Source organism: Entelurus aequoreus, linkage group LG06, assembly GCF_033978785.1.
Source record: "Entelurus aequoreus isolate RoL-2023_Sb linkage group LG06, RoL_Eaeq_v1.1, whole genome shotgun sequence".
Taxonomy (NCBI): Eukaryota; Metazoa; Chordata; class Actinopteri; order Syngnathiformes; family Syngnathidae; genus Entelurus; species Entelurus aequoreus.
This window is the reverse complement of record NC_084736.1, coordinates 82326794-82352284: the sequence shown is the minus strand read 5'-3', so window position 1 is coordinate 82352284 and position 25491 is coordinate 82326794. Positions and strand designations below refer to the sequence as shown.

Here is a 25491-nt window from a genome sequence, read left to right as displayed (position 1 = left end):
GTTCACCTGTCTTCTACCCCACCACTTGCTGTTCACCTGTCTTCTACCCCACCACTTGCAGTAAGCTAATGGACTGACGCCAGCCAGCTAAGATGCTGAAAGATCTCCCCCGAGACGCTCTGTTGAGGCCGTTGACCAGGAATGAGGTGGTGGGCATGCTGGTGAGGTTGACCATATTTGGAGCAGCCACCTACTACAGCATCAAATGGGTTCTGGACGCCATGGACCCGACCGCGAAACAGAAAAACCAAGCCAAGAAAAGGGTATTTGTTTAAAACCTGGTTTACTTTTATTTTCATTACACATACCGTATTTTTCGGACTATAAGTCGCAGTTTTTTTCATCGTTTGGCCGGGGGTGCGACTTATACTCAGGAGCAACTTATGTGTGAAATTGTTAACACATTACCGTAAAATATCAAATAATATTATTGATCTCATTCACGTAAGAGATTAGACGTATAAGATTTCATGGGATTTAGCGATTAGGAGTGACAGATTGTTTGGTAAACGTATAGCATGTTCTATATGCAGTGTTTCCCACACATTCATTTATTTGTGGCGGCCCGCCACGAAAGAATTACGTCCGCCACAAATTTAAAAAAATATATTTTTATTTTATTTTATTTTTTTATTTTATTTATTTTTTTTGTCCTGTCCAGCTTCTCAGGTAAATCATATAGTTGATGTAGATGCCCATATAGGCTGTTCAGATTTACTTTACAAAAGAGAAGTGTAGGATACTTCTCTTGTTGCCTTATTTGTATTTGACCACTACTGTTTTCTGTTTATTTGTTACTGACTGTGGCAGGACACCTCTGCCTCTGTTTCACTTTATGTTGCTGGTAAATAATATGGTTGTAGTAGTAGGCTAAAGTTAAATGATTTAGTATGCACTAATTAAAGGGGCACTTTAAGAGACATTTTAGCTTTTATAATTTATAAGATATATTTTTTGTAAGAACCACAATTAATAAATATATTTCAGTGAATAACTTATTGTTCAAATCTGTATATAAATATGTACATAAAGTGTTGTAATTATATTGTAAAATGGATGGATGGATGGACGTTTAAAACAAAACTGTTATTATTAATTAGTAAGTATACATTTTTTGAGCCTTTTTAGAGAAAATCATACTGTAGTAAATTATGCAAATTACTCGACGATGTCATGGTGACCACACCCATAGCCACGCCCCCACCGCCACAGGTATCTTGGCAGTTTATGGGAAACACTGTGTTTACTAAGTACAAAGAAGGAGAAACATGATTGTTCTGCCCTCACTATACGTGTTGAGGTTATACAGCAAGGCAGACAGCTAACAAACAATCCAGGACGTTCTAATAAAGTTCCAAAGCAGATGAATCCATTTAGGCTCTTTATTGTTGTTGATCTTGCTTTGTCTTTTCCTATCTTTGTTTTTGTCTTGCACTGGACTTTTTTTTTTTAAACTGAAATACCCACAATGACAAATGTATAAGCTATGTGATTCAAATTACATACTGAAATGTAATACACAATATGTAAGTATTAGCTTCACACAAATATACAGTACTATCAACAAACAAATACTGCTGAGTGTTGAAACTATTTCGATGGTGTAAATATATGACTGGCAGCCATTTTAAGTCCTCAAAACATCCATTTTAAAACAGTGCACAAAAATCGTTTTTCAGTAAACATCTTACTATCAAATGTAACCACTTTCCACCTTATTATTGAGTTACATAAACAAGTTAAACAGTTTACTTACAGACTTATCTTTTCCAAGGCTTGTAAGAGCTAACACAACTTGTCTACTTCTCAATTGTCTCATGAACTGAACTGACATCGTCAACCCGGAAGTGCCCAAACTAATGAAGCGTAGTATTTTCATATTGCCACAAGGTGTCAGTAAGAGTCTACAATCAAATGGGCATAACAATGATAAACATTCTGAATGTATTCCCTCCATCCATTCATTTTCTAGATATTTGTAATGTTATTACTTATGGAGTATATTGTGTTTAAATTGAGAACAGGAAGTGAACAAAAGTGTTTGTGAAAGGGGGTAGGAATAAATAACTAAATAGGCTCTGCTTCTTCCTTTCTCCTTTTCGAACATTTTTGAATAGAGAAACTGGAAATGGTGATGTATCATGTTGTATGCATGCATGTTCCAAATGAACACAAACATTGTGGTAGAAACAAACTTTTTTTTCTACTTTAGTAGCATTTGGCCTCCTATTTTAATGTGCCTTTATGTCTTCAGGCGGAGCATATTATGAAGAGGATCGGTGTTGAGGGGGTCAAACTTACCGAATATGAAATGAACATCGCAACGCACCTGGTTGACCCACAAACAATGAAGGTAATGTTTTCAATCCCAAGTCCATACGTCAATAACGAATAAAGCAAAATATGTTCTGGACCAAAAATCACTCCATGTTCTGTGTTGCTCGCCAGTGTTGCCATATCTGAGTTATTGCGCAGAAATATGTGTCGCCAGCTCATCGCAGGGCCAACACAGATAGACAACCTTCACACTCACACATATTGAATTGAATTTACGACACAAAAAGCACACTCTCTATGGTGGTAAAATGAGTGTAAAATGTAAAAACAGAATTTAAAAAATTTAAACGGAAATAAATGAATGTTATATTGCTGCCATTTAAAAATGTATTGTTATTACTATTATTGTTTTTTTACAAGTTGTGGATGTTTTGTTACTACTTTATATCCGTTCCTTTATGCCTGGATCACGCCAACGGCGCTTGCCGCGCTTTAAAGCGGCGAGCAAAGCGCCGTCATTTTTGTCAATTTTTCCACGAATATCCCCATCTCCGAAGTAAAGTTATGCTTTGATACGCTCTGATACGAATTAGTTGCCGCTTTGTTACCGTTCCTCACGATTTGATCCCGCTTTGATACGCTTTAAATCACCCTTTGATACGTTTTATTACGCTTTATTGAACTTTATTATGCTTTGATGCGATCATGACGCTTTAAATCAGGCTCTGACACGATTATCAAGCTCTGTTGTGCATTGTTACAACAAAAATAAAATAAAAATGTGAAAAACTCAGTATACTGTTTTCCACACATTTTTTATATTCATTTATTTTTTCAATTTCTCTTTTTTTTTCTGTTATATTATGTTTATTATTTATTATGTTTTATATCTTCATTTCTTTTATTTCTTTGTCATCTTAATAAATATCTATCTTTAATTTCTTATGCTAGTTGACAATAATAAAAGGCATTTCTTTTATTTTTTATATTCATTTATTTTTTCAATTTCTCTTTTTTTCATTATATTATGTTTTATATCTTAATTTCTTTTATTTCTTTGTCATCTTAATAAATATCTATCTTTCATTTCTTATGCTAGTTGACAATAATAAAAGGCATTTCTTTAATTTTTTATATTCATTTATTTTGTCAATTTCTCTTTTTTTTCGTTATATTATGTTTTATATCTTCATTTCTTTTATTTCTTTGTCATCTTAATAAATATCTATCTTTCATTTCTTATGCTAGTTGACAATAATAAAAGGCATTTCTTTTATTTTTTATATTCATTTATTTTTTAAATTTCTCTTTTTTTTCGTTATATTATGTTTTATATCTTCATTTCTTTTATTTCTTTGTCATCTTAATAAATATCTATCTTTCATTTCTTATGCTAGTTGACAATAATAAAAGGCATTTCTTTTATTTTTTATATTCATTTATTTTTTCAATTTCTCTTTTTTTTTCGTTATATTATGTTTTATATATTAATTTCTTTTATTTCTTTGTCATCTTAATAAATATCTATCTTTAATTTCTTATGCTAGTTGACAATAATAAAAGGCATTTCTTTTATTTTTTATATTCATTTATTTTTTTCAATTTCTCTTTTTTCATTATATTATGTTTTATATCTTCATTTCTTTTATTTCTTTGTCATCTTAATAAATATCTATCTTTCATTTCTTATGCTAGTTGACAATAATAAAAGGCATTTCTTTTTTTTATATTCATTTATTTTTTCAATTTCTCTTTTTTTTTCGTTATATTATGTTTTATATCTTCATTTCTTTTATTTCTTTGTCATCTTAATAAATATTTATCTTTCATTCCTTATGCTAGTTGACAATAATAAAAGGCATTTCTTTTAAACGTAACATATTCTCTTTATTATTAACATTTTCATACAGAAAAATGATAGACAGTAATGTCAAAGTGCAACATCAAACAGCAGAAGTACAGAAACAATGATCATGGTATAAAAAAGGCAATGATGCAAAAGAGAATGGATTTGTAATCCTGTGTTGGTTTTACATCAAGTTTCAATGTCACTCGTCAATATCACAGTCACTTCCTATTGCGCTTTGAACCAAGATCTGTTAAGCTTTCCTACGCTTTGAGTCAAGCTTTGCTGAGCTTTGTCACGCTTTGATACGCTCTCGGCGCTTTATTCCATTCTTGACAGAGCACAGAATTTTTTTAAACCGTTTAAAAAATTTTGGCGAACTTGCCGCATGTCCCGCTTCACTACAAGCTTTCCCACCATCCATTACGACCCTCACGCTTTAATCAGGCTTTGTTACGCTTTAACACCGCTTTGCATGCCACTTTAAAGCGCCGTTGGTGTGAACCTAGCATTAAGTCATATTTAAAGTTCAGTTTTAGTGGTACAATAAATACTAATGTTTTTAAATTAATTAATAATTGTTTTATTAATAATTGTGTTGTTAATACAATCAAAATGATTTGTATTTTGCCATAATCATCCAGCCCTACCGTGGCGGTGGCATCTTGGTATGAAAACGAGGGTAACATTAAAGAACGACCGGCTGCCGCTTCAGAGGCAAACACCATTTCAACACTCTCATACACTTTTTATCATGTTTATTGTTTATAGGGATGATGTTTGATAAGAAATTATCGAGTTCGAGTCTATTATCGAATCCTCTTATCGAACCGATTCCTTATCGATTCTCTTATCGAGTCCAGATAGGTTGTTGTATAACAGACCTGGGCATTGTGCGGCCCGCGGGCCGCATCCGGCCCTTTGTACGTCCCTGTCCGGCCCGCGTGAGGCCAATTATAAATTACAAAATAAATTTTAAAAAGCATCTATTTCGAGTGTGCAATACAACGGTGCTGCTTTTGTTTTGAAAAGCGTTATTTGTATTACTTCCGTGTGGACGTATGCTCGTGCGCGCAGCGGCAATCTCAAATTACAAAATAAATTTAAAAAACATCTTTGTCGTGCGTGCAATACAACTGTGCTGCTTTTATTTTGAAAAGTGTTATATGTGCGTATGTCCTGTGAGGGAAGACGCACAGCGACAAGTGATGCCCGGTTATCCCGAGACGCTAAAAAGAGAAAAGTTGATGACGAATGGCGTGTTTTCAACAAGACAAGTAAAGGTAAAGCTGTGTGCTTATTTGTGGTACACACGTTGCTGTGTTTAAAGAATATAGTGTAACGACCTGCTGAAGTAGATGTTGTCTTCTTGAGTTGCGTAAATGAGGAGTGAGGAGACGTGCGTGTGGAAGGAACGAGATATGTTGAGCTGTGTTAGTATAGCTTGCTCAATAAAAGTTTAAAAAGAGCGTCAGACTTGATGTGCACTTCTTCTGGACGCTACAATTGGTGGCAGAAGTAAAACTTTGCGCATACTGCACTGTTTGTGTGCTACGTCATCGGGAGGTACGTGCCACGTGAGGAGGTCGTCGCAAAGACAGAGAGAGAGAGAGAGAGAGAGAGAGAGAGAGAGAGAGAGAGAGAGAGAGAGAGAGAGAGAGAGAGAGAGAGAGAGAGAGAGAGAGAGAGAGAGAGAGAGAGAGAGAGAGAGAGAGAGAGAGAGAGAGAGAGAGAGAGAGAGAGAGAGAGAGAGCGTTTACAGGTGCAGCCACGCTGCTTGCCACGGGGGGAATTCCGCCCTCAATGAAGACTCCCAGGTTTGATGGCAAGGCGAACTGGGAGGCATTTCATCCCACTTCTGACATCAATTGTAGCGTCCAGAAGAAGTGCACACCAAGTCTGATGCACTTTTTAAACTTTTATTGAGCATGCTATACTAACACAGCTCAACTTATCTCGTTCTTTCCAAAAGGAAAACCAATCCTCACTCCTCATTTCCGCAACAGCAACGCTTCCTCCTTCTTCGCCAATCACCTTACAGGCGTGCTACGTTCACAACGTTTTCTTATCTGGTTAAATAAAGGTTTTACAACAAAGAGGATGCAGGATAAAGTGACAGAAATTGAAATTTTTGTATTGTAATATACATCAGGAAGTGTTGTGTAAGAAAGTGTTAAAAATAAAACCATCAAAAGCCATCTGCTTTTGTATAAAGATAAGTTAGGTTAAATGAAAATATTATTATTATTATTATCTATCTTACGGTATATCAAAAATAATTTGAGCAAAATTTAATTGAAATATTGTCAGTGTGGCCCTCCAGCAGTGCTCGGGTTGCTCATGCGGCCCCCGGTAAAAATTAATTGCCCACCCCTGTTGTATATGGAAAAAAACACACAATATTTGGTGTAACAAAAGCTCACTTTTATTATATTAGAAAACAATTTAATCTAAAAAATAAATAAATATTGACTCTTACCCCCCTAAAAAAATAAAATAAAAAAAATAAATTTTGACTGTTGTTACCCAAAGTATATTAAGTGGGATTTTTCATAAAAACAAATATATACAGTAACACAAAAACAAGCTGTCTCTGTGATCACTATAGGTGTATAAATAATAATATAGTGTTAAATAAAATCAGTCCCTTGGGCACAAAACTGAAAATAATACAGCTCTCCAAAAAGTGCACTTCTGCTGCTATTGGAACATAACTGTTTGTTATGATGCTTTGACATTTTTGCACTTTATTTCTTTATTGAAAGAAAATTCTATGAAGAGAAAAGTTGTTTGCAAATGTGGTTACAATGCTAAAAAATGAAAAGTTAAAGCTAAAAAAAGACACTTTATTGAGTTAACAGGAAGGGGGAAGATGTGATGAGCTAGGGAATATAACAACTACACTACCCAACATGCAACGGGAGTGACAAGCATGCGCGGTAGCCCCGAAAAGTGTTGCATGTAGTCACCCGTGAAAGTAAACGTCAAGAACTCAGCCAACACGCCTCGTCTGCATTATTTATAATTAGACAGACAACACATCTACAGTGTGATTTTGTTTTGTTTACAAGGAAAGAAAAACAAAAGTTCAAAAAGGGAGATATATGTTGTATATATATGTATGTGCTGCGGTTGTTTTAAGAACGTTGCCAGCTGCCGTAAAGGAGGTGCGTTGCTAGCCTGGTTGCTATGTTTCCAGTTGGTCGTAAAAGTGTTGGTCATGTGTTTTACCCTGCTAAAATCTCTCAGTAAAGTTATTCGATGGATTATAACTTTTGTTTTGAACTTTATTACACCTTGGAGCGCTTTTTCCCGTCCATTTTTTTCCTGTTTTCGCTATCTGCGCCTAATGACTGAGCTACGTGACGCCATTTCTTGTGATGTCCCACGGAGCATTTCTGGTCGGGACGGGATTCGTTCCGAGGGATTCGAATAAAGAACCAACTATTTTCTTTACTATAGTGGTCTCGATAACGGGTACCGGTTCTCAAAAAGGGATTCGAGTCCGAGGACTCGGTTCTTTTCTTATCGAACAACCGGGAAAACCGGTTTCGAGTATCATCCCTAATTGTTTATCATAATTACCGTATTTTTCGGAGTATAAATCGCTCCGGAGTATAAGTCGCACCGGCCGGAAATGCATAATAAAGAAGGAAAAAAACATATAAGTCGCATTTTTGGGGGAAATGTATTTGATAAAATCCAACACCAAGAATAGACATTTGAAAGGCAATTTAAAATGTCTAAAGAATAGTGAACAACAGGCTGAATAAGTGTACGTTATATGAGGCATAAATAACCAACTGGTATGTTAACGTAACATATTATGGTAAGAGTCATTCAAATAACTATAACATATAGAACATGCTATACGTTTACCAAACAATCTGTCACTCCTAATCGCTAAATCCCATGAAATCTTATACGTCTAGTCTCTTATGTGAATGAGATCAATAATATTATTTGATATTTTATGCTAATGTGTTAATAATTTCACACATAAGTCGCTCCTAAGTATAAGTCGCCCCACAAACTATGAAAAAAAACTGTGACTTATAGTCCGAAAAATACGGTACCATGTTTATCTGTTTACTAGTTGTTTGTTATCAAGCTCTACTGCATTGCATTTTGTGATGATTTTAAAATGTTGGCTTCTCCATGGAAGAAAAATAAATTAAATAGCAGGACAGTTTTACTATACTTTATATTTTAATGACTTTGCAAAGACAAGTGCTCACGTGTTGCCTTCCTGCAGGTGTCCTGGAGAGATATAGCGGGACTCGATGAGGTAATCAATGAGCTACAAGACACAGTCATTCTGCCCTTTCAGAAACGACACCTTTTGACTGGATCCAAGCTCTTTCAGCCACCTAAAGGTACCTCAGCAGCTACAATAGATAGTCCAACATTCCTTGTAGCCATTTTTTAAACAGTTTTATGGGTCTTCATTTTGGTAAATGCTAATCCCACACATCAATAATGTGGTAAAATGCAGATGGTTGTGTTGAATGTTGCAACACATGAACAGACCACGGTCTCATAAGGCACAGTGACATAACCGAGATTACTATGAAGCCACGCTGTTGTAACACGTGGCTTGGCATTGCTGATGAAATAAGCAGGGGCGTCCATGATAACGTTGCTTGGATGGCAACATATGTTGCTCCAAAACCTTTATACCTTTCTGCATTAATAGTGCCTTCACAGGTGTGTAAGTTACCCAAGCTTAGGACACTTACACACCCCCATACCATCACAGATGGTATCTTTTGAACTTTGCTCCTATAACAATCCGGATGGTTTCCTTTCCTCTTTGGTCTGGAGGACACGACGTCCACAGTTTCCAAAAACAATTTGAAATGTGGACTCGTCAGACCACAGAACACTTTTCCACATTGCATCAGTCCATCTTGGATGAGCTCGGGCCCAGTGAAGTTGTCGGCGTTTCTGGGTGTTGTTGATAGATGGCTTTCGCTTTGCATAGTAGAGTTTTAACTTGCACTTACAGATGCAGCGACACAATGTAGTTACTGACAGTGGTTTTTTGAAGTGTTCCTGAGCCCATGTGGTGATATTCTTTACACGCTGAAGTCGGTTTTTGATGCAGTACCGCCTGAGGGATCGAAGGTCAGTAATATCATGGCTTACGTGCAGTGATTTCTCCAGATTCTCTGAACCTTTTGATGATATCACGGACCATAGATGGTGAAATCCCTAAATTCCTTACAAAATGCTCAGGCATTTGTTGACAAAGTGGTGACCCTCGCCCCGTCCTTGTTTGTGAATGACTGAGCATTTCACGGAAGCTGCTTTTATGCCCAATCATGGCACCCACCTGTTCCCAATTAGCCCGTTCACCTGTGGGATGTTCCGAATAAGTGTTTGATGAGCATTTCTCATTGTTCTCAGTCTTTTTTGCCACTTGTGCCAGCTTTTTGGAAACATGTTGCAGGCATCAAATTCCAAATGAGCTAATATTTGCACAAAATAACAAAAGTTTTCCAGTTTGAACATTAAATATGTTGTCTTTGCAGTCTATTCAATTGAATATAAGTTGAAAAGGATTTGCAAATCATTGTATTTTGTTTTTATTTACCATTTACACAACGTGACAACTTCGCTGTTTTTGGGTTTTGTATATTTTCATTTTTTTTAATCGTCCAAAACAAAAACTCGACTTAATTGATAATATCCATACACGTCCACGGCTTACTGTATTGAATGTATTAACTCTATAGTTGTTGTTTTTTTGTGGAATATTAATGAGTTTAAAAGAGTGTTCAGCATTAAAAAGTGGAAAATATGTTGATATTTTGTTCTTGCAGGTGTTTTGTTGTTTGGTCCACCAGGATGTGGGAAGACCATGATCGCTAAGGCAACAGCCAAAGCTTCCGGCTGCAAGTTTATCAACCTGCAGGCGTCCACACTGACCGACATGTGGTACGGCGAATCCCAAAAGCTGACGGCTGCAGTCTTCTCGTTGGCGATCAAACTCCAGCCATGTATCATTTTTATTGATGAAATTGGTGAGTCAACCAACCGGGATGACTGTCAGCACAGATTATTTTGAAAATCATTGTTTACCGTATATACTGTATAGTTGTTGAGACTCCCATTAAATGAAGGGTAAGATGGCAGTTCAGTGTTTCCCATAAACTGCCAAGATACCTGTGGCGGTGGGGGCGTGGTCACCATGACATCATCGAGTAATTTGCATAATTTACTACAATGATATGATTTTCTCTAAAAAGGCTCAAAAAATGTATAGTTACTACCGTAATTTCCGGACTATAAGCCGCACCTGACTATAAGCCGCACCAGCTAAATTTAGGGGAAAATACCGATTGCTCCATATATAAGCCACACCCGACTATAAGCCGCAGGGTTTTGATGTGTAATTAGCGTAGTATATAGGGGTTCCTGCTACCACGGAGGGGATTGTCGGGACAGAGATGACTGTTTGGGAACGCAAAGCGTCCCATTTATTAACAATAAATCTTTCAATCATTCAATCAAACTTTCACATCTTTGACATGGCGAACAGCATTCGTGCAGAGTACAAATAATACAACGGTGCAAAGAAATACAAAGTGCTCGCCTGTACGTTATCAAAATAACCAGCCTACCGGTATATGAAAAGTCAGTCTTTAATCATTGTGTCATCGTCTTCCTCCTGCGTACTAAAACCACCCAAATCCTCTTCGTCGGTGTCGGAGAAGAACAGGCCGTAAATAAGCCGCACCCTTGTATAAGCCGCAGGTACCAGAACGAGGGGAAAAAGTAGCGGCTTATAGTCCGGAAATTACGGTAATTAATAATAACAGTTTTGTTTTAAACGTCCATCCATCCATTTTACAATATAATTACAACACTTTATGTACATATTTATATACAGATTTGAACAATAAGTTATTCACTGAAATATATTTATTAATTGTGGTTCTTACAAAAAATATATCTTATAAAATATAAAAGCTAAAATTTATCTTAAAGCTCTGCCCCTTTAATTAGTGCATACTAAATAATTTAACTTTAGCCTACTACTACAACCATATTATTTACCAGCAACATAAAGTGAAACAGAGGCAGAGGTGTCCTGCCACAGTCAGTAACAAATAAACAGAAAACAGTAGTGATCAAATACAAATAAGGCAACCAGAGAAGTATCCTACACTTCTCTTTTGTAAAGTAAATCTGAACAGCCTATATGGGCATCTACATCAACTATATGATTTGCCTGAGAAGCTGGACAGGAAAAAAAAAAAAAAAAAGGTATTTATTTTTTTAATTTTATTTGTGGCGGACGTAATTCTTTCGTGGCGGGCCGTCACAAATAAATGAATGTGTGGGAAACACTGCAGTTGTTACCCATCCAAAACGGCTGAATTGATTGCATGGACAAATTCCACATGCTCATCATAAGCTTTTGATCAAATGACTTTGTCACAGTGAGCTTGCAGGCACCACTGTCACACATCTGACAGCAACAACACCTTCCAGAAGTGTCCCAAATAATTGGTCGAGGCATTGAGTCTGCTTCCGAGCAAGCATCACTGTCTTTCATGTGTGTGTTGGCTGACAACCTAACTTGTACAGTGAAAACGTAGCTATTAAAATTGCACTGCTTTTGAGTTGTCATGAAATGATTAATGATTCTAAGCCTCACACTAGCAGACATTTTCCTGATGTAATAGTTACTATTATCCAGCGAAACATAATTGAACACAGTGTAATAGTGTTGAGAGATTTTGATAGCACTTCAAATTAGTTGTTTGTAGGTGAACTGCAAAATACTACCGTCATTTCCGGACTATAAGCCGCTACTTTTTCCCCTCGTTCTGGTCCCTGCGGCTTATACAAGGGTGCGGCTTATTTACGGCCTGTTCTTCTCCGACACCGACGAAGAGGATTTCGGTGGTTTTAGTACGCAGGAGGAAGACGATGACACAATGATTAAAGACTGACTTTTCATATACCGGTAGGCTGGTTATTTTGATAACGTACAGGCGAGCACTTTGTATTACTTTGCAGCGTTGTATTATTTGTACTCTGCACGAATGCTGTTCGCCATGTCAAAGATGTGAAAGTTTGATTGAATGATTGAAAGATTTATAGTTAATAAATGGGAGGCTTTGCGTTCCCAAACAGTCATCTCTGTCCCGACAATCCCCTCCGTGGTAGCAGGAACCCCTATATACTACGCTAATTACACATCAAAACCCTGCGGCTTATAGTCGGGTGCGGCTTATTTATGGAGCAATCTGTATTTTCCCCTAAATTTAGCTGGTGCGGCTTATAGTCAGGTGCGGCTTATAGTCCGGAAATTACGGTAAGTATAAATATTAGGGGTGTAACGGTACACAAAAATGTCGGTTCGGTACGTACCTCGGTTTAGAGGTCACGGTTCGGTTCATTTTCGGTACAGTAAGAAAACAACAAAATATACATTTTTTGGTTATTTATTTACCAAATTTGTAAACAATAGCTTTATCCTTTTAACATTGGGAACACTATAATAATTCTGCCCACGTTAATCAACATTAAACTGCCTCAAGTTGTTGCTCAGATTAAATAAAATGACAAAACTTTTCTTCTACATATAAAACGTGCAACATTAAACAGTTTCAAGTCAACTCATCATGCTTAATTTATTACAGCATTTGGGAAGCCTGTAGTTGATTTATTATGTAAATGTTATGTTTTTATCAACATGTGATAGCAGGGACCCTGCCATTCAAAACTAGGCTGCTGCATTACTAATGATTAATGTAACTATAGCTGAAAAAATGGTACAATAGCAATAGGAGAGACTATTCATCCCTGAACACCATGTAGGCTTAATGATGCACTTACATTATTATATCAACTATCAGAGACAGAATCTCTTCATTTAACATAATGTCCTGCTGCTTCAACACAGCTCAATCAACACAGAAAAAGGTAAAGGGAAATAACAGACAGACAGGGCTTTGCTGTCCGTAACACACACACACCGCAAATTGAGCTAACGTTACGCTAAAAGCGAATTAGCCTTCACCTCAAGCCAGGACTGCGAGCGAGCTGAGCTGCCTTTTATATTTCTAGAAGGTCAACGGGCTCATAGTGATGTTACTAGTAGTTGACTGGGAGGTGTTTATTATCATTTGGGGAGATTCCGCTGCCTGATGATAACCTGCTAAACGCTAAGCACTGACTACGTGCGCTCTGAATACGCACTGCTGATTGGCTGTTACCGCTCTGTTTGTAACCAATCAGATGGTTGTGTGGGTGAGACAATGCTGGGTGCTGTGTAGAGGACTGACAGAGGCAGAAGGAAGCGGAGGCGGCTACTTAATATGTTCGTGTGGAAACTCGTTCGGTACACCTCCGAACCGAACTGAACCGAAACCCCCGTAAAGAAACGGTTCAATACAAATACACGACCCGTTACACCCCTAATATGTATGTAGTTCTTGTAAAAAACCTCACAATTGATTAATGTTTTAGATATAACATTAGTACAGCAGAAAAAAAAGCCATGCAAGTCAACCCTGTGTGCCCACAAAACTGACCTTAAATTGTGGTTTAATCCAAAGGGCTATTGTGTTGACTCACACACACACACACACACACACGAGCAATATACAAGAACCATTAAAGGGTATTTTGGTTCTGTCTAATGATGCACAAACATTGTGTGTCTTTTCTCTATAATGGTCTTCGTCAGAGTCGTTTCTCAGGAACCGGTCCAGCCTTGATCACGAGGCCACTGCCATGATGAAGGCCCAGTTCATGAGCCTTTGGGATGGCCTAGAAACGTCCTCAGCCACTCAGGTAATTACAAGTGCTGACACTTGCTGTAATGGGGCTACGGCTGCTGGGTCGGCAGTGGTGTTACATTTTAGTCGTTCTGAAGCTGTTTACAAATGAATAGCATGTTGTATTATTGTTCCCACTGTAGGTCATGATCATGGGGGCAACAAATCGACCACAAGACATGGATCCCGCTATCCTGCGCAGAATGCCCACCACTTTTCATGTTGGCCTTCCTGTAAGATCAGTTTTTTGTATGTAATCAGAATATGTTGAGAGATAGAGCGATAAGGGTTTGTTTTGTATGCATTTTATTCTCAGACTGTTCAGGTTGTCCTAAACGACGTTGTGTCTCTCATTCGAGCAGGCTCCATCTGTTCCTGCTCTAGATAGGATGGCCCTAGGGCCGTGTTGGTATTTATCTGCTAAGGTAGCGGTAAACCCCTTAATGAAGAATTATTTCAGTCTTTAGTGATGCAGAATGACAGTCATTAAAGGCCTACTGACACCCACTACTAGCGACCACACAGTCTGATAGTTTATATATCAATGATGAAATCTTAACACTGCAACACATGCCAATACGGCCGGGTTAACTTATAAAGTGACATTTTAAATTTCCCGCTAAACTCCCGGTTGAAAACGTCTATGTATGATGACGTATGCGCGTGACGTCAATCGTTGAAACGGAAGTATTGGTACACCATTGAATCCGATACAAAAAGCTCTGTTTTCATCTCAAAATTCCACAGTATTCTGGACATCTGTGTTGGTGAATCTTTTGCAATTTGTTTAACGAACAATGAAGACTGCAAAGAAGAAAGTTGTAGGTGGGGTCGTTGTATTAGCGGCGGCCTACAGCAACACAACCAGGAGGACTTTGAGATGGATAGCAGACGCGCTAGCCACCGACCTCACCTTGACTTTCTCCGTCTCCGGGCCGCCGACCGCATCTATGATCGTCGATCGCTGGAACGCAGGTGAGCACGGGTGTTGATGAGCAGATGAGGGCTGGCGTAGGTGGATAGCTAATGTTTTTAGCATAGCTCTGTGAGGTCCCGTTGCTAAGTTAGCTTCAATGGCGTCGTTAGCAACAGCATTGTTAAGCTTCGCCAGCCTGGAAAACATTAACCGTGTAGTACATGTCCATGGTTTAATAGTATTGTTGATTTTCTGTCTATCCTTCCAGTCAGGGATTTATTTATTTTGTTACTATCTGCATTTAAGCCCGATGTGCTATCACGTTAGCTCCGTAGCTAAAGAGCTTCGCCGATGTATTGTCGTGGAGATAAAAGTCACTGTGAAAGTCCATTTCGCGTTCTCGACTCTCATTTTCAAGAGGATATAGTATACGAGGTGGTTTAAAATACAAATCCGTGATCCACAATAGAAAAAGGAGAAAGTGTGGAATCCAATGAGCCAGCTTGTACCTAAGTTACGGTCAGAGCGAAAAAAGATACGTCCTGCACTGCACTCTAGTCCTTCACTCTCGCGTTTCCTCATCCACAAATCTTTCATCCTAGCTCAAATTAATGGGGTAATCGTCGCTTTCTCGGTCCGAATCGCTCTCGTTGCTGGTGTAAACAATGGGGAAATGTGAGGAGCCTTTCAACCTGCGACGTTACGCTACTTCCGGTACAGGCAAGGCTTTTTTTATCAGCGACCAAAAGTTGCGACCTTTATCGTCGATGTTCTCTACTAAATCCTTTCAGCAAAAATATGGAAATATCGCGAAATGATCAAATAAGAACATTTCATTTCAGTAGGCCTTTACAAATAAATGACTTGCAAGATTGCTTAATACTATTTTTAACCTATATAAAACAGTATTTATTATTGGGTTAAGATGCCAGCATACATACACACACACACACAGAGAATCATTATATGTATCCTCTTCTTTATCTTAACACAAATTGTTGTCTTTTCTGCAGAACACCAGTCAAAGACAGGACATCTTGAGGCTAATCTTAGCTGGAGAAAGTGTAAGCTATGTGCAACACAGAGGTCTTAACATAGACTGCCCTGGCTGTCGTTCTCTCTGTTTACCATCCCACTTTCTCCTGGGCAGCTGAGCGACACCATTAATCTGGAGGAGATAGCCGAAAAGACGGAAGGCTACTCTGGCAGCGACCTGCGGGAACTTTGCCGCGACGCTGCCTTTTACAGGGTTCGAGACTACGTGCGCAAGGAGCAGATGAGGCAGATCACCCAGCAGTTAGGAGAGGTCCAGGAGGACGAGAAGTAAGACTCACACTCACAACATTTCTCATGTGCTTTTTTTTATTTGTGGGAAGACAGTAGAAGCCTCAAACTTCAACTTGGGGTTAGACCAGTGCACGCTGCAAAAAGTCAGTGTTCAAAAACAAGAAAAAAAAATACAAAAATGAGGGGTATTTTATTTGAACTAAGCAAAATTATCTGCCAATAGAACAAGAACATTCGGCTTGTCAAGACTTTCCAAAACAAGTCAAATGAGCCAACCTCAATTACCGTATTTTCCGCACCATAAGCCGCCCCGTGTTATTAGCCGCACTTTCAATGAATGGCATATTTCAAAACTTTGTTTACCTATTAGCCGCCCCGTGCTATTAGCCGCACCTACGCTGCGCTAAAGGGAATGTCAATAAAACAGTCAGATAGGTCAGTCAAATTTTAATAATATATTACAAACCAGCGTTCTAACAACTCTGTTCACTCCCAAAATGTAATGTGCAAATGTGCAATCACAAAAATAGTAACACTCAAAATAGTGCAGAGCAATAGCAACATCAATAACTCCACGTTGCTCATACGTTAGTGTCACACAACACACAAAATAAACATTTAAAGCTCACGTTCTGAAGTTATTACTCATCCACAAATCCCTCGAATTCTTCTTCTTCGGTGTGCTTCACTTGTTTTTTGACACCATTTGTGATGTGGACGCGCATGCAGTCGTAGATCAACAGGGACGGAGCTGCGTGAAAAAAGTCACCTGGTCTCTTCGCTCATCTTTTCTTCATCCATCCATCCCTTCGAGTTAGCTTTTATGATGACGCCGGCTGGAAAGTTCTCTTTTGGCAAGGTCTTCCTTTTGAATATCACCGTGGGTGGAAGTTTCTGGCTGTTAGCATGGCAAGCTAACGGATATTCACCGTACGTGCTCCCGTTGTATCCACAGTGCGGTTCACAGGAATATCAAAAGTCAGTGGAACCTTGTACGTGTGTCTCTTAGTAGGAGCCATTTTGTGGTCTTTACAGAAACACACAAATGAAATGAAATGAAATATCCGCGCGATTCTTCTTCTACGGGGGCGGGTGCTCACCTTGGCGGTTGCTTACAGTAGAAGAAGAAGCGCTTCCTCTTCTATGGGGGCGGTTGCTTACCGTAGAAGAAGAAGCGCTTCCTCTTCTACGGGGAAAAAAGATGGCGGCAGTTTACCGTAGTTGCGAGACCTAAACTTTATGAAAATAAATATTAATATTAATCCATATATAAAGCGCACCGGGTTATAAGCCGCACTGTCAGCTTTTGAGAAAATTTGTGGTTTTTAGGTGCGGCTTATGGTGCGGAAAATACGGTAACCCCAAAATAGCTTAAAATAAGTATATTCTCACTAATAACAAGTGCACTTTTCTTGGTAGGAAAAAAATTAGACCTTTTTGCTCAATATGTTGAAAAATATTCTTAAATGAAGTAAATGCTAGTGCCATTATCTTGACATAATGATATGCGCTCGGCATTACATTTCTTGAAACCAGCAAACTTATACTAAAAACTAGTTTATTGTCCTTAATGGAAAGGCAACAAGGCAAGCGCTTGTTACTCTCGGGGTCTCCTAGCCGCTCAGGCAAATCATATTGTCTAAAAATGCATTTTTCCATGGATAACATGACATCATCGCATCAAGTGCGTGCTCTTTCAGTCAATTAGTGCGCATATATACAGCCTGGCACCCGGCCAAATTTTTTTTTTATTGTAATTTTGAAGAATTTATCTGAATGTGCATGAACTATTTCTGTTCAAAATTGTTAGAAATGTCACATGTTAAATGTTTAAATATTAACTGTCAGTTTACTGTACTGTGCCAACTCTACTACTATATGAGTACATCTTCTCCATTGTTTCATTGAAAATAAAACAGCAAAGTCCATTTGGCTGTCATCTGTTTTAATTATGAGACACAATTGTGTCAAAGTCATGTTTTTTTTTTCATGCTTGAAATAAGAAATTATTACTTTAAAAATGTAGTTTTATACTTGTGAGTGTTGATGACACAGCTTTGCAACACTTGATATTCTAGTTTTAAGCATGTTTTACTCAATATAGGTCATCAAATCTCAGCTACAAGCTGTAATATCTTACTGAGATCATTTAGGAGCAAAACCCTCAAAACAAGTAAAACACTCTAACATAAAACCTGCTTAGTGAGAAGAATTATCTTATCAGACAGAAAATAAGCAAATATCACCCTTATTTGAGATATTTCATCTTACTTACAGTACCGTTCAAAAGTTTGGGGTCACCCGAACAATTTTGCGGAATATCCTTAATTTCTAAGAACAAGAATAGACTGTGGAGTTTCAGATGAAAGTTCTCTTTTTCTGGCCATTTTGAGTGTGTAATTGACCCCACAAATGTGATGCTCCAGAAACTCAATCTGCTCAAAGGAAGGTCAGTTTTGTAGCTTCTGTAAGGAGCTAAAGTGTTTTCAGATGTGTGAACATGATTGCACAAGGGTTTTCTAATCATCAATTAGCCTTCTGAGCCAATGAGCAAACACATTGTACCATTAGAACACTGGAGTGATAGTTGCTGGAAATGGGCCTCTATACACCTATGTAGATATTGCACCAAAAAGCAGACATTTGCAGCTAGAATAGTCATTTACCACATTAGCAATGTATAGAGTGTATTTCTTTCAAGTTAAGACTAGTTTAAAGTTATCTTCATTGAAAAGTACAGTGCTTTTCCTTCAAAAATAAGGACATTTACATGTGACCCCAAACTTTTGAACGGTAGTGTATATTTCAGTTTTTGCAGTGCAGGTCTCTTACCGACTGTGCATTTTTAATGCTATGACTTTCAAATAATTCATGTCGTGGTATTTGGACCACAAAGCACTCAATTGTGATATTATGAGTCGTGAATTAATAAAGTATACAAAATGCAGATGAGAAACATGAATGCTAACATACTGTAAGTGTTGACATTGAAAGGGTGTTGGAATACATGCAAAAGTGTCGTTGTAGATTTTGCATTATTAGAAATTTAGACAAGGTATATAGACAATAGGAAATCCTGAAACAAATTATTTTATGGCAGTGTAATTATTGCCCCGCACTCAGCAGACATTCCATTCAATACACATGCATAATATATCCCAATAACTAATAACCCCTAACGAGAAGGTATTTCAAATACATAATTAAACTACATACAATAAAATGTTGCCTCGGTTTTTTGTTTTTTTTAGCAAACTCTTCGAAAAGGTCAGACTAAGACCAAATGCTTAGGAATCCAAAGCAAAACTTGCCATAACTTAATAATTTAATTTTCCTGAGGGAACTCTCCTGAAGGAATCAATAAAGTACTATCTATCTATCTAATGGGTAACACTTTAGTATGGGGAACATATTCACCATTAATTAGTTGCTTATTAAAGTAACAAAGACTTAATTTAGAGTTATTTGGACACTAGGGGAACATATAAGGGTTAGGGTTAGGGTTACTAATAAGCAATAATTCTGAGGTTATTGAGGGAAGACTCTTAGTTAATGGCTTACTGGTTGTATAATAAGGCCATGCAGAATAAGGCATCAATAAGTACTTAATAATGACTAATTAAGAGCCAATATGTTACTAATTTGCATGTTAATAAGCAACTAATTAATGGTTAATATGTTCCCCATACTAAAGTGTTACCTATATTTTATATTGCTACTACGGTACATTTTTAGTCTACTTTATACCTACATTATCCTTTTCATCCTTAGTAACTGAGCTACTGTGTGAAACAATTTCCTTTATGGATCAATAATGTTTGTCTAAGTCTAAGTTATTTCCCCTTTTGTGTGAAGTGCATAACTCCACATGTGTTCATTCATAGTTTTGATGTGACAATCTACAATGTAAATAGTCATGATAAATAAAGAAAACACATGGAATGAGAAGGAGTGTCCAAACTTTCGGCCTGTACTGTAATATATACAAATATTTAGACGCACAAGACTATAAGCCGCAGATATAACATACCGGTGTGTTGAGAGATGAGATATTTACATAGAAAAATATTGTAGATGTAGGGCTGATCAAACAATACAGAAAACTCAATGATATCTTTATTCATTCTTTTTAAGATTAAAAAATAAGGTTTAAGATGTTTATAAGGATTTGTAATTACTTTTGAGTTTGAACAGTTTCTTAAAGTGGATCATTTTAGTACATTGTTTAATTTCTTTACTTAATCCATTTCATAATTTAGCCGTCAACCCAAAAAATTTGCATAGATTACCGTATTTTTCGGACTATAAATCGCAGTTTTTTTCATAGTTTGGCCGGGGGTGCGACTTATACTCAGGAGCGACTTATGTGTGAAATGATTAACACATTAACGTAAAATATCCAACAATATTATTGATGTCATTCACGTAAGAGACTAGACGTATAAGATTTCATGGGATTTAGCGATTAGGAGTGACAGATTGTTTGGTAAACGTATAGCATGTTCTATATGTTATAGTTATTTTAATGACTCTTACCATAATATGTTACGTTAACATACCAGTTGGTTATTTATGCCTCATATAACGTACACTTATTCAGCCTGTTGTTCACTATTCTTTAGACATTTTAAATTGCCTTTCAAATGTCTTTTCTTGCTGTTGGATTTTATCAAATACATTTCCCCAAAAAATGCGACTTATACTCCAGTGCGACTTATATATGTTTTTTTCCTTCTTTATTATGCATTTTCGGCCGGAGCGACTTATACTCCGGAGCGACTTATAGTCCTAAAAATACGGTACCTGAAATTTTCGGAAGTTTTGGACAAATTTCATTTCAAATGTTTGTGCATTCCGTAAATTCCAGACTATAAGCCGCTACTTTTTTCTTGCACTTTGAACTCTGCAGGACAATTTTCACTTTACTTTAGCTTAACTTTATGAGACGGTGCGGGTAATTTATGGATTTTTCTTTGCTGACAGCCTAATACAAATATTATTTTTTTTAAACCAAGCAAATACACTGAAAAAATGTTTTGTTTGTGCTATGGCGCCATCGTTTGAACAAATTTGCTCACTGCAGGTGCTGCAGAGTCCTTCTATTTTATGCTTCAAAACTAGGGATGTCCGATAATGGCTTTTTGCCGATATCCGATATTCCAATATTGTCCAACTCTTTAATTACCAATACCGATATCAACCGATATATGCAGTCGTGGAATTAACACATTATTATGCCTAATTTGGACAACCAGGTATGGTGAAGATAAGGTACTTTTTTTAAAAATCAGTAAAATAAGATAAATAAATTAAAAACATTTTCTTGAATAAAAAAGAAAGTACAACAATATAAAAACAGTTACATAGAAACTAGTAATGAATGAAAATTAGTCAAATTAAGTGTTAAAGGTTAGTACTATTAGTGGAGCAGCAGCACGCACAATCATGTGTGCTTACGGACTGTATCCCTTGCAGACTGTATTGATATATATTGATATATAATGTAGGAAGCAGAATATTAATAACAGAAAGAAACAACCCTTTTGTGTGAATGAGTGTAAATGGGGGGAGGGAGGTTTTTTGGGTTGGTGCACTAATTGTAAGTGTATCTTGTGTTTTTTATGTTGATTTAATAAAAAATAAAAATAAAAAAAAGAAAAGAAAAACGATACCGATGATAAAAAAAAACGATACCGATAATTTCCGATATTACATTTTAACGCATATATCGGCCGATAATATCGGCAGGCCGATATTATCGGACATCCCTATTCAAAACCAAACGTAAAATTGCCGATCAGTCTTCTCGCCGTCCATCGTATGGATTCTCCATTCATAATTCCAAGCAATGTTTGTAAGTTTTACAGTATAACTAGAATATTTTAGATCAGGGGTCACCAACGCGGTGCCCGCGGGCACCAGGTAGCCCGTAAGGACCAGATGAGTAGCCCGCTGGCCTGTTCTAAAAATAGCTCAAATAGCAGCACTTACCAGTGAGCTGCCTCTATTTTTTACATTTTATTTATTTACTAGAAAGCTGGTCTCGCTTTGCTCGACATTTTTAATTCTAAGAGAGACAAAAGTCAAATAGAATTTGAAAATCCAAGGAAATATTTGAAAGACTTGGTCTTCACTTGTTTAAATAAATTCATTAATTTTTTTACTTTGCTTCTTATAACTTTCAGAAAGACAATTTTAGAGAAAAAATACAACCTTAAAAATGATTTTAGGATTTTTAAACACATATACCTTTTTACCTTTTAATTTCCTTCCTCTTCTTTCCTGACTATTTATATCAATGTTCAAGTATTTTTTTTTTTTATTGTGAAGAATAATAAATACATTTTAATTTAATTCTTCATTTTAGCTTCTGTTTTTTCGACGAAGAATATTTGTGAAATATTTCTTCAAACTAATTATGATTAAAATTCAAAAAAATTATTCTGGCAAATCTAGAAAATCTGTAGAATCAAATTTAAATCTTACTTCAAAGTCTTTTGAATTTATTTTAAAATGTTGGTTCTGGAAAATCTAGAAGAAATAATGATTTGTCTTTGTTAGAAATATAGCTTGGTCCATCCATCCATCCATCCATTTTCTACCGCTTATTCCCTTTGGGGTCGCGGGGGCGCTGGAGCCTATCTCAGCTACAATCGGGCGGAAGGCGGGGTACACCCTGGACAAGTCGCCACCTCATCGTTTGGTCCAATTTGTTATATATTCTAACAAAGTGTAGATTGGATTTAACCTATTTAAAACGTGTCATCAAAATTCTAAAATTAATCTTAATTTAAAAAAAAAGTACTAATGATGTTCCATAAATTATTTTTTAATTTTTTCAAAAAGATTCAAATTAGCTAGTTCATCTTCTTTTTTTTCGGTTGAATTTTGAATTTTAAAGAGTCGAAATTGAAGATAAACTATGTTTCAAAATGTAATAGTCATTTTTTTCGTGTTTTCTCCTCTTTTAAACCATTCAATTAAGTGTAAATATCATTAATTATTAATAATAACATAGAGTTAAAGGTAAATTGAGCAAATTGGCTATGTCTGGCAATTTATTTAAGTGTGTATCAAACTGGTAGCCCTTCGCATTAATCACTACCCAAGAAGTAGCTCTTGCTTTCAAAAAGGTTGCTGACCCCTGGTTTAGATGAATCGGGGTAAAATTGGACATTTTAAATTGCCTTTCAAATGTCTTTTCTTGCTGTTGGATTTTATCAAATACATTTCCCCAAAAAATGCGACTTATACTCCAGTGCGACTTATATATGTTTTTTTCCTTCTTTATTATGCATTTTCGGCCGGAGCGACTTATACTCCGGAGCGACTTATAGTCCTAAAAATACGGTACCTGAAATTTTCGGAAGTTTTGGACAAATTTCATTTCAAATGTTTGTGCATTCCGTAAATTCCAGACTATAAGCCGCTACTTTTTTCTTGCACTTTGAACTCTGCAGGACAATTTTCACTTTACTTTAGCTTAACTTTATGAGACGGTGCGGGTAATTTATGGATTTTTCTTTGCTGACAGCCTAATACAAATATTATTTTTTTTAAACCAAGCAAATACACTGAAAAAATGTTTTGTTTGTGCTATGGAGCCATCGTTTGAACAAATTTGCTCACTGCAGGTGCTGCAGTGTCCTTCTATTTTATGCTTCAAAACTAGGGATGTCCGATAATGGCTTTTTGCCGATATCCGATATTCCAATATTGTCCAACTCTTTAATTACCAATACCGATATCAACCGATATATGCAGTCGTGGAATTAACACATTATTATGCCTAATTTGGACAACCAGGTATGGTGAAGATAAGGTACTTTTTTTAAAAATCAGTAAAATAAGATAAATAAATTAAAAACATTTTCTTGAATAAAAAAGAAAGTACAACAATATAAAAACAGTTACATAGAAACTAGTAATGAATGAAAATTAGTCAAATTAACTGTTAAAGGTTAGTACTATTAGTGGAGCAGCAGCACGCACAATCATGTGTGCTTACGGACTGTATCCCTTGCAGACTGTATTGATATATATTGATATATATTGACCAAACTGGTAGCCCTTCGCATTAATCACTACCCAAGAAGTAGCTCTTGCTTTCAAAAAGGTTGCTGACCCCTGGTTTAGATGAATCGGGGTAAAATTGCCGTTCAGTCTTGTAGGACCTCCATAGCGTTCTACTCGTGTGGATTCTTCATTCAGAACTCCAAGCTACCTTTTAAGTTTTACAGTATAACTAAAACTGTTCATACTTACTAAACTGTCCCCTGTGTAGTGCCTGGAGGCGAAGTGAATTATATTTATATAGCGCTTTTTCTCTTTTTCTGACTTGACTATGACTTGATTGTTCTGACTGTTATGTTGTGTGCTGCAGTTCAGTGGATGAGGAGCAGCTGCGTCCCGTCAGCCATCTGGATCTCCTCTTCGGGCTGGACAAGATGAGGGAGTCCAAACGCGCCACAGTGTCCACGCTATCCACCACATCTGAGGTTCCGCTGGACTGAATACCTTTTTTTGAAGTTGCACTTTTTAATCTAGTTATTTTTCTGTTCCCGCTGAATCTACAGCAGGTGCACTCCTCCAATAATCAATACGGTATGCTGCTTTTTTTTTTTTGTCTTCAGGCTGAGCGTGCGACCGGTGTTAGTAAAACAAATATGGCAGCTTTTGGCTTCCTTCAAGGAGCCTTGCGAGGGGGAAACTCTGCAAAATGAGCCATACAGTATGCAAACTTTAAATCACTCCTGAATGCATTATCACAATGTATAACATCACTCCTCTCTAGTGTTGATGCATATGAATGAGCCAGATTTTTAAATAGTGAATCACGGTGCCAAGGCAACTAAAAGACACTTTGCATCATAGTCCATCTGCCAGTGTAGTCATCTTAAAGGCCTACTGAAAGCCACTACTACCGACCACGCAGTCTGATAGTTTATATATCAATGATGAAATCTTAACATTGCAACACATGCCAATACGGCCGGGTTAACTTATAAAGTGACATTTTAAATATCCCGGGAAATATCCGGCTGAAAGGTCGCGGTATGATGACGTATGCGCGTGACGAAGTCAGAGTAACGGAAGTTATGGTACCCCGTAGAATCCTATACAAAAAGCTCTGTTTTCATTTCATAATTCCACAGTATTCTGGACATCTTTTGCAATTTGTTTAATGAACAATGAAGGCTGCAAAGAAGACAGTTGTAGGTGGGATCGGTGTATTAGCAGCGGACTACAGCAACACAACCAGGAGGACTTTGTTGGAGCGCTAGCCGCGCTAGCCGCCGACCTCACCTTGACTTCCTACGTCTCCGGGCCGCCAAACGCATCGGGTGAAGTCCTTCGTCCTTCTGCCG

At 37.2% G+C, this 25491-nt stretch overlaps 1 protein-coding gene across 1 annotated transcript in view; it reads left to right on the top strand.

Annotated features, from left to right (window-relative positions):
• The window catches only part of atad1a (ATPase family AAA domain containing 1a), a 26584-nt gene extending 1558 nt beyond the window's left edge, over positions 1-25026 (top strand). Inside the window, exons 2-10 of the mRNA XM_062049698.1 lie at positions 62-263; positions 2255-2353; positions 8379-8499; positions 9949-10149; positions 13830-13936; positions 14064-14153; positions 15850-15900; positions 15987-16159; positions 24507-25026. Of these exons, the coding sequence (XP_061905682.1) occupies positions 93-263; positions 2255-2353; positions 8379-8499; positions 9949-10149; positions 13830-13936; positions 14064-14153; positions 15850-15900; positions 15987-16159; positions 24507-24636 (1143 nt within the window). The 5' untranslated portion in view covers positions 62-92 and the 3' untranslated portion in view covers positions 24637-25026. The remainder of the gene's footprint in view (positions 1-61; positions 264-2254; positions 2354-8378; positions 8500-9948; positions 10150-13829; positions 13937-14063; positions 14154-15849; positions 15901-15986; positions 16160-24506) is intronic.
• The last annotated feature ends 465 nt before the right edge of the window (positions 25027-25491 follow it).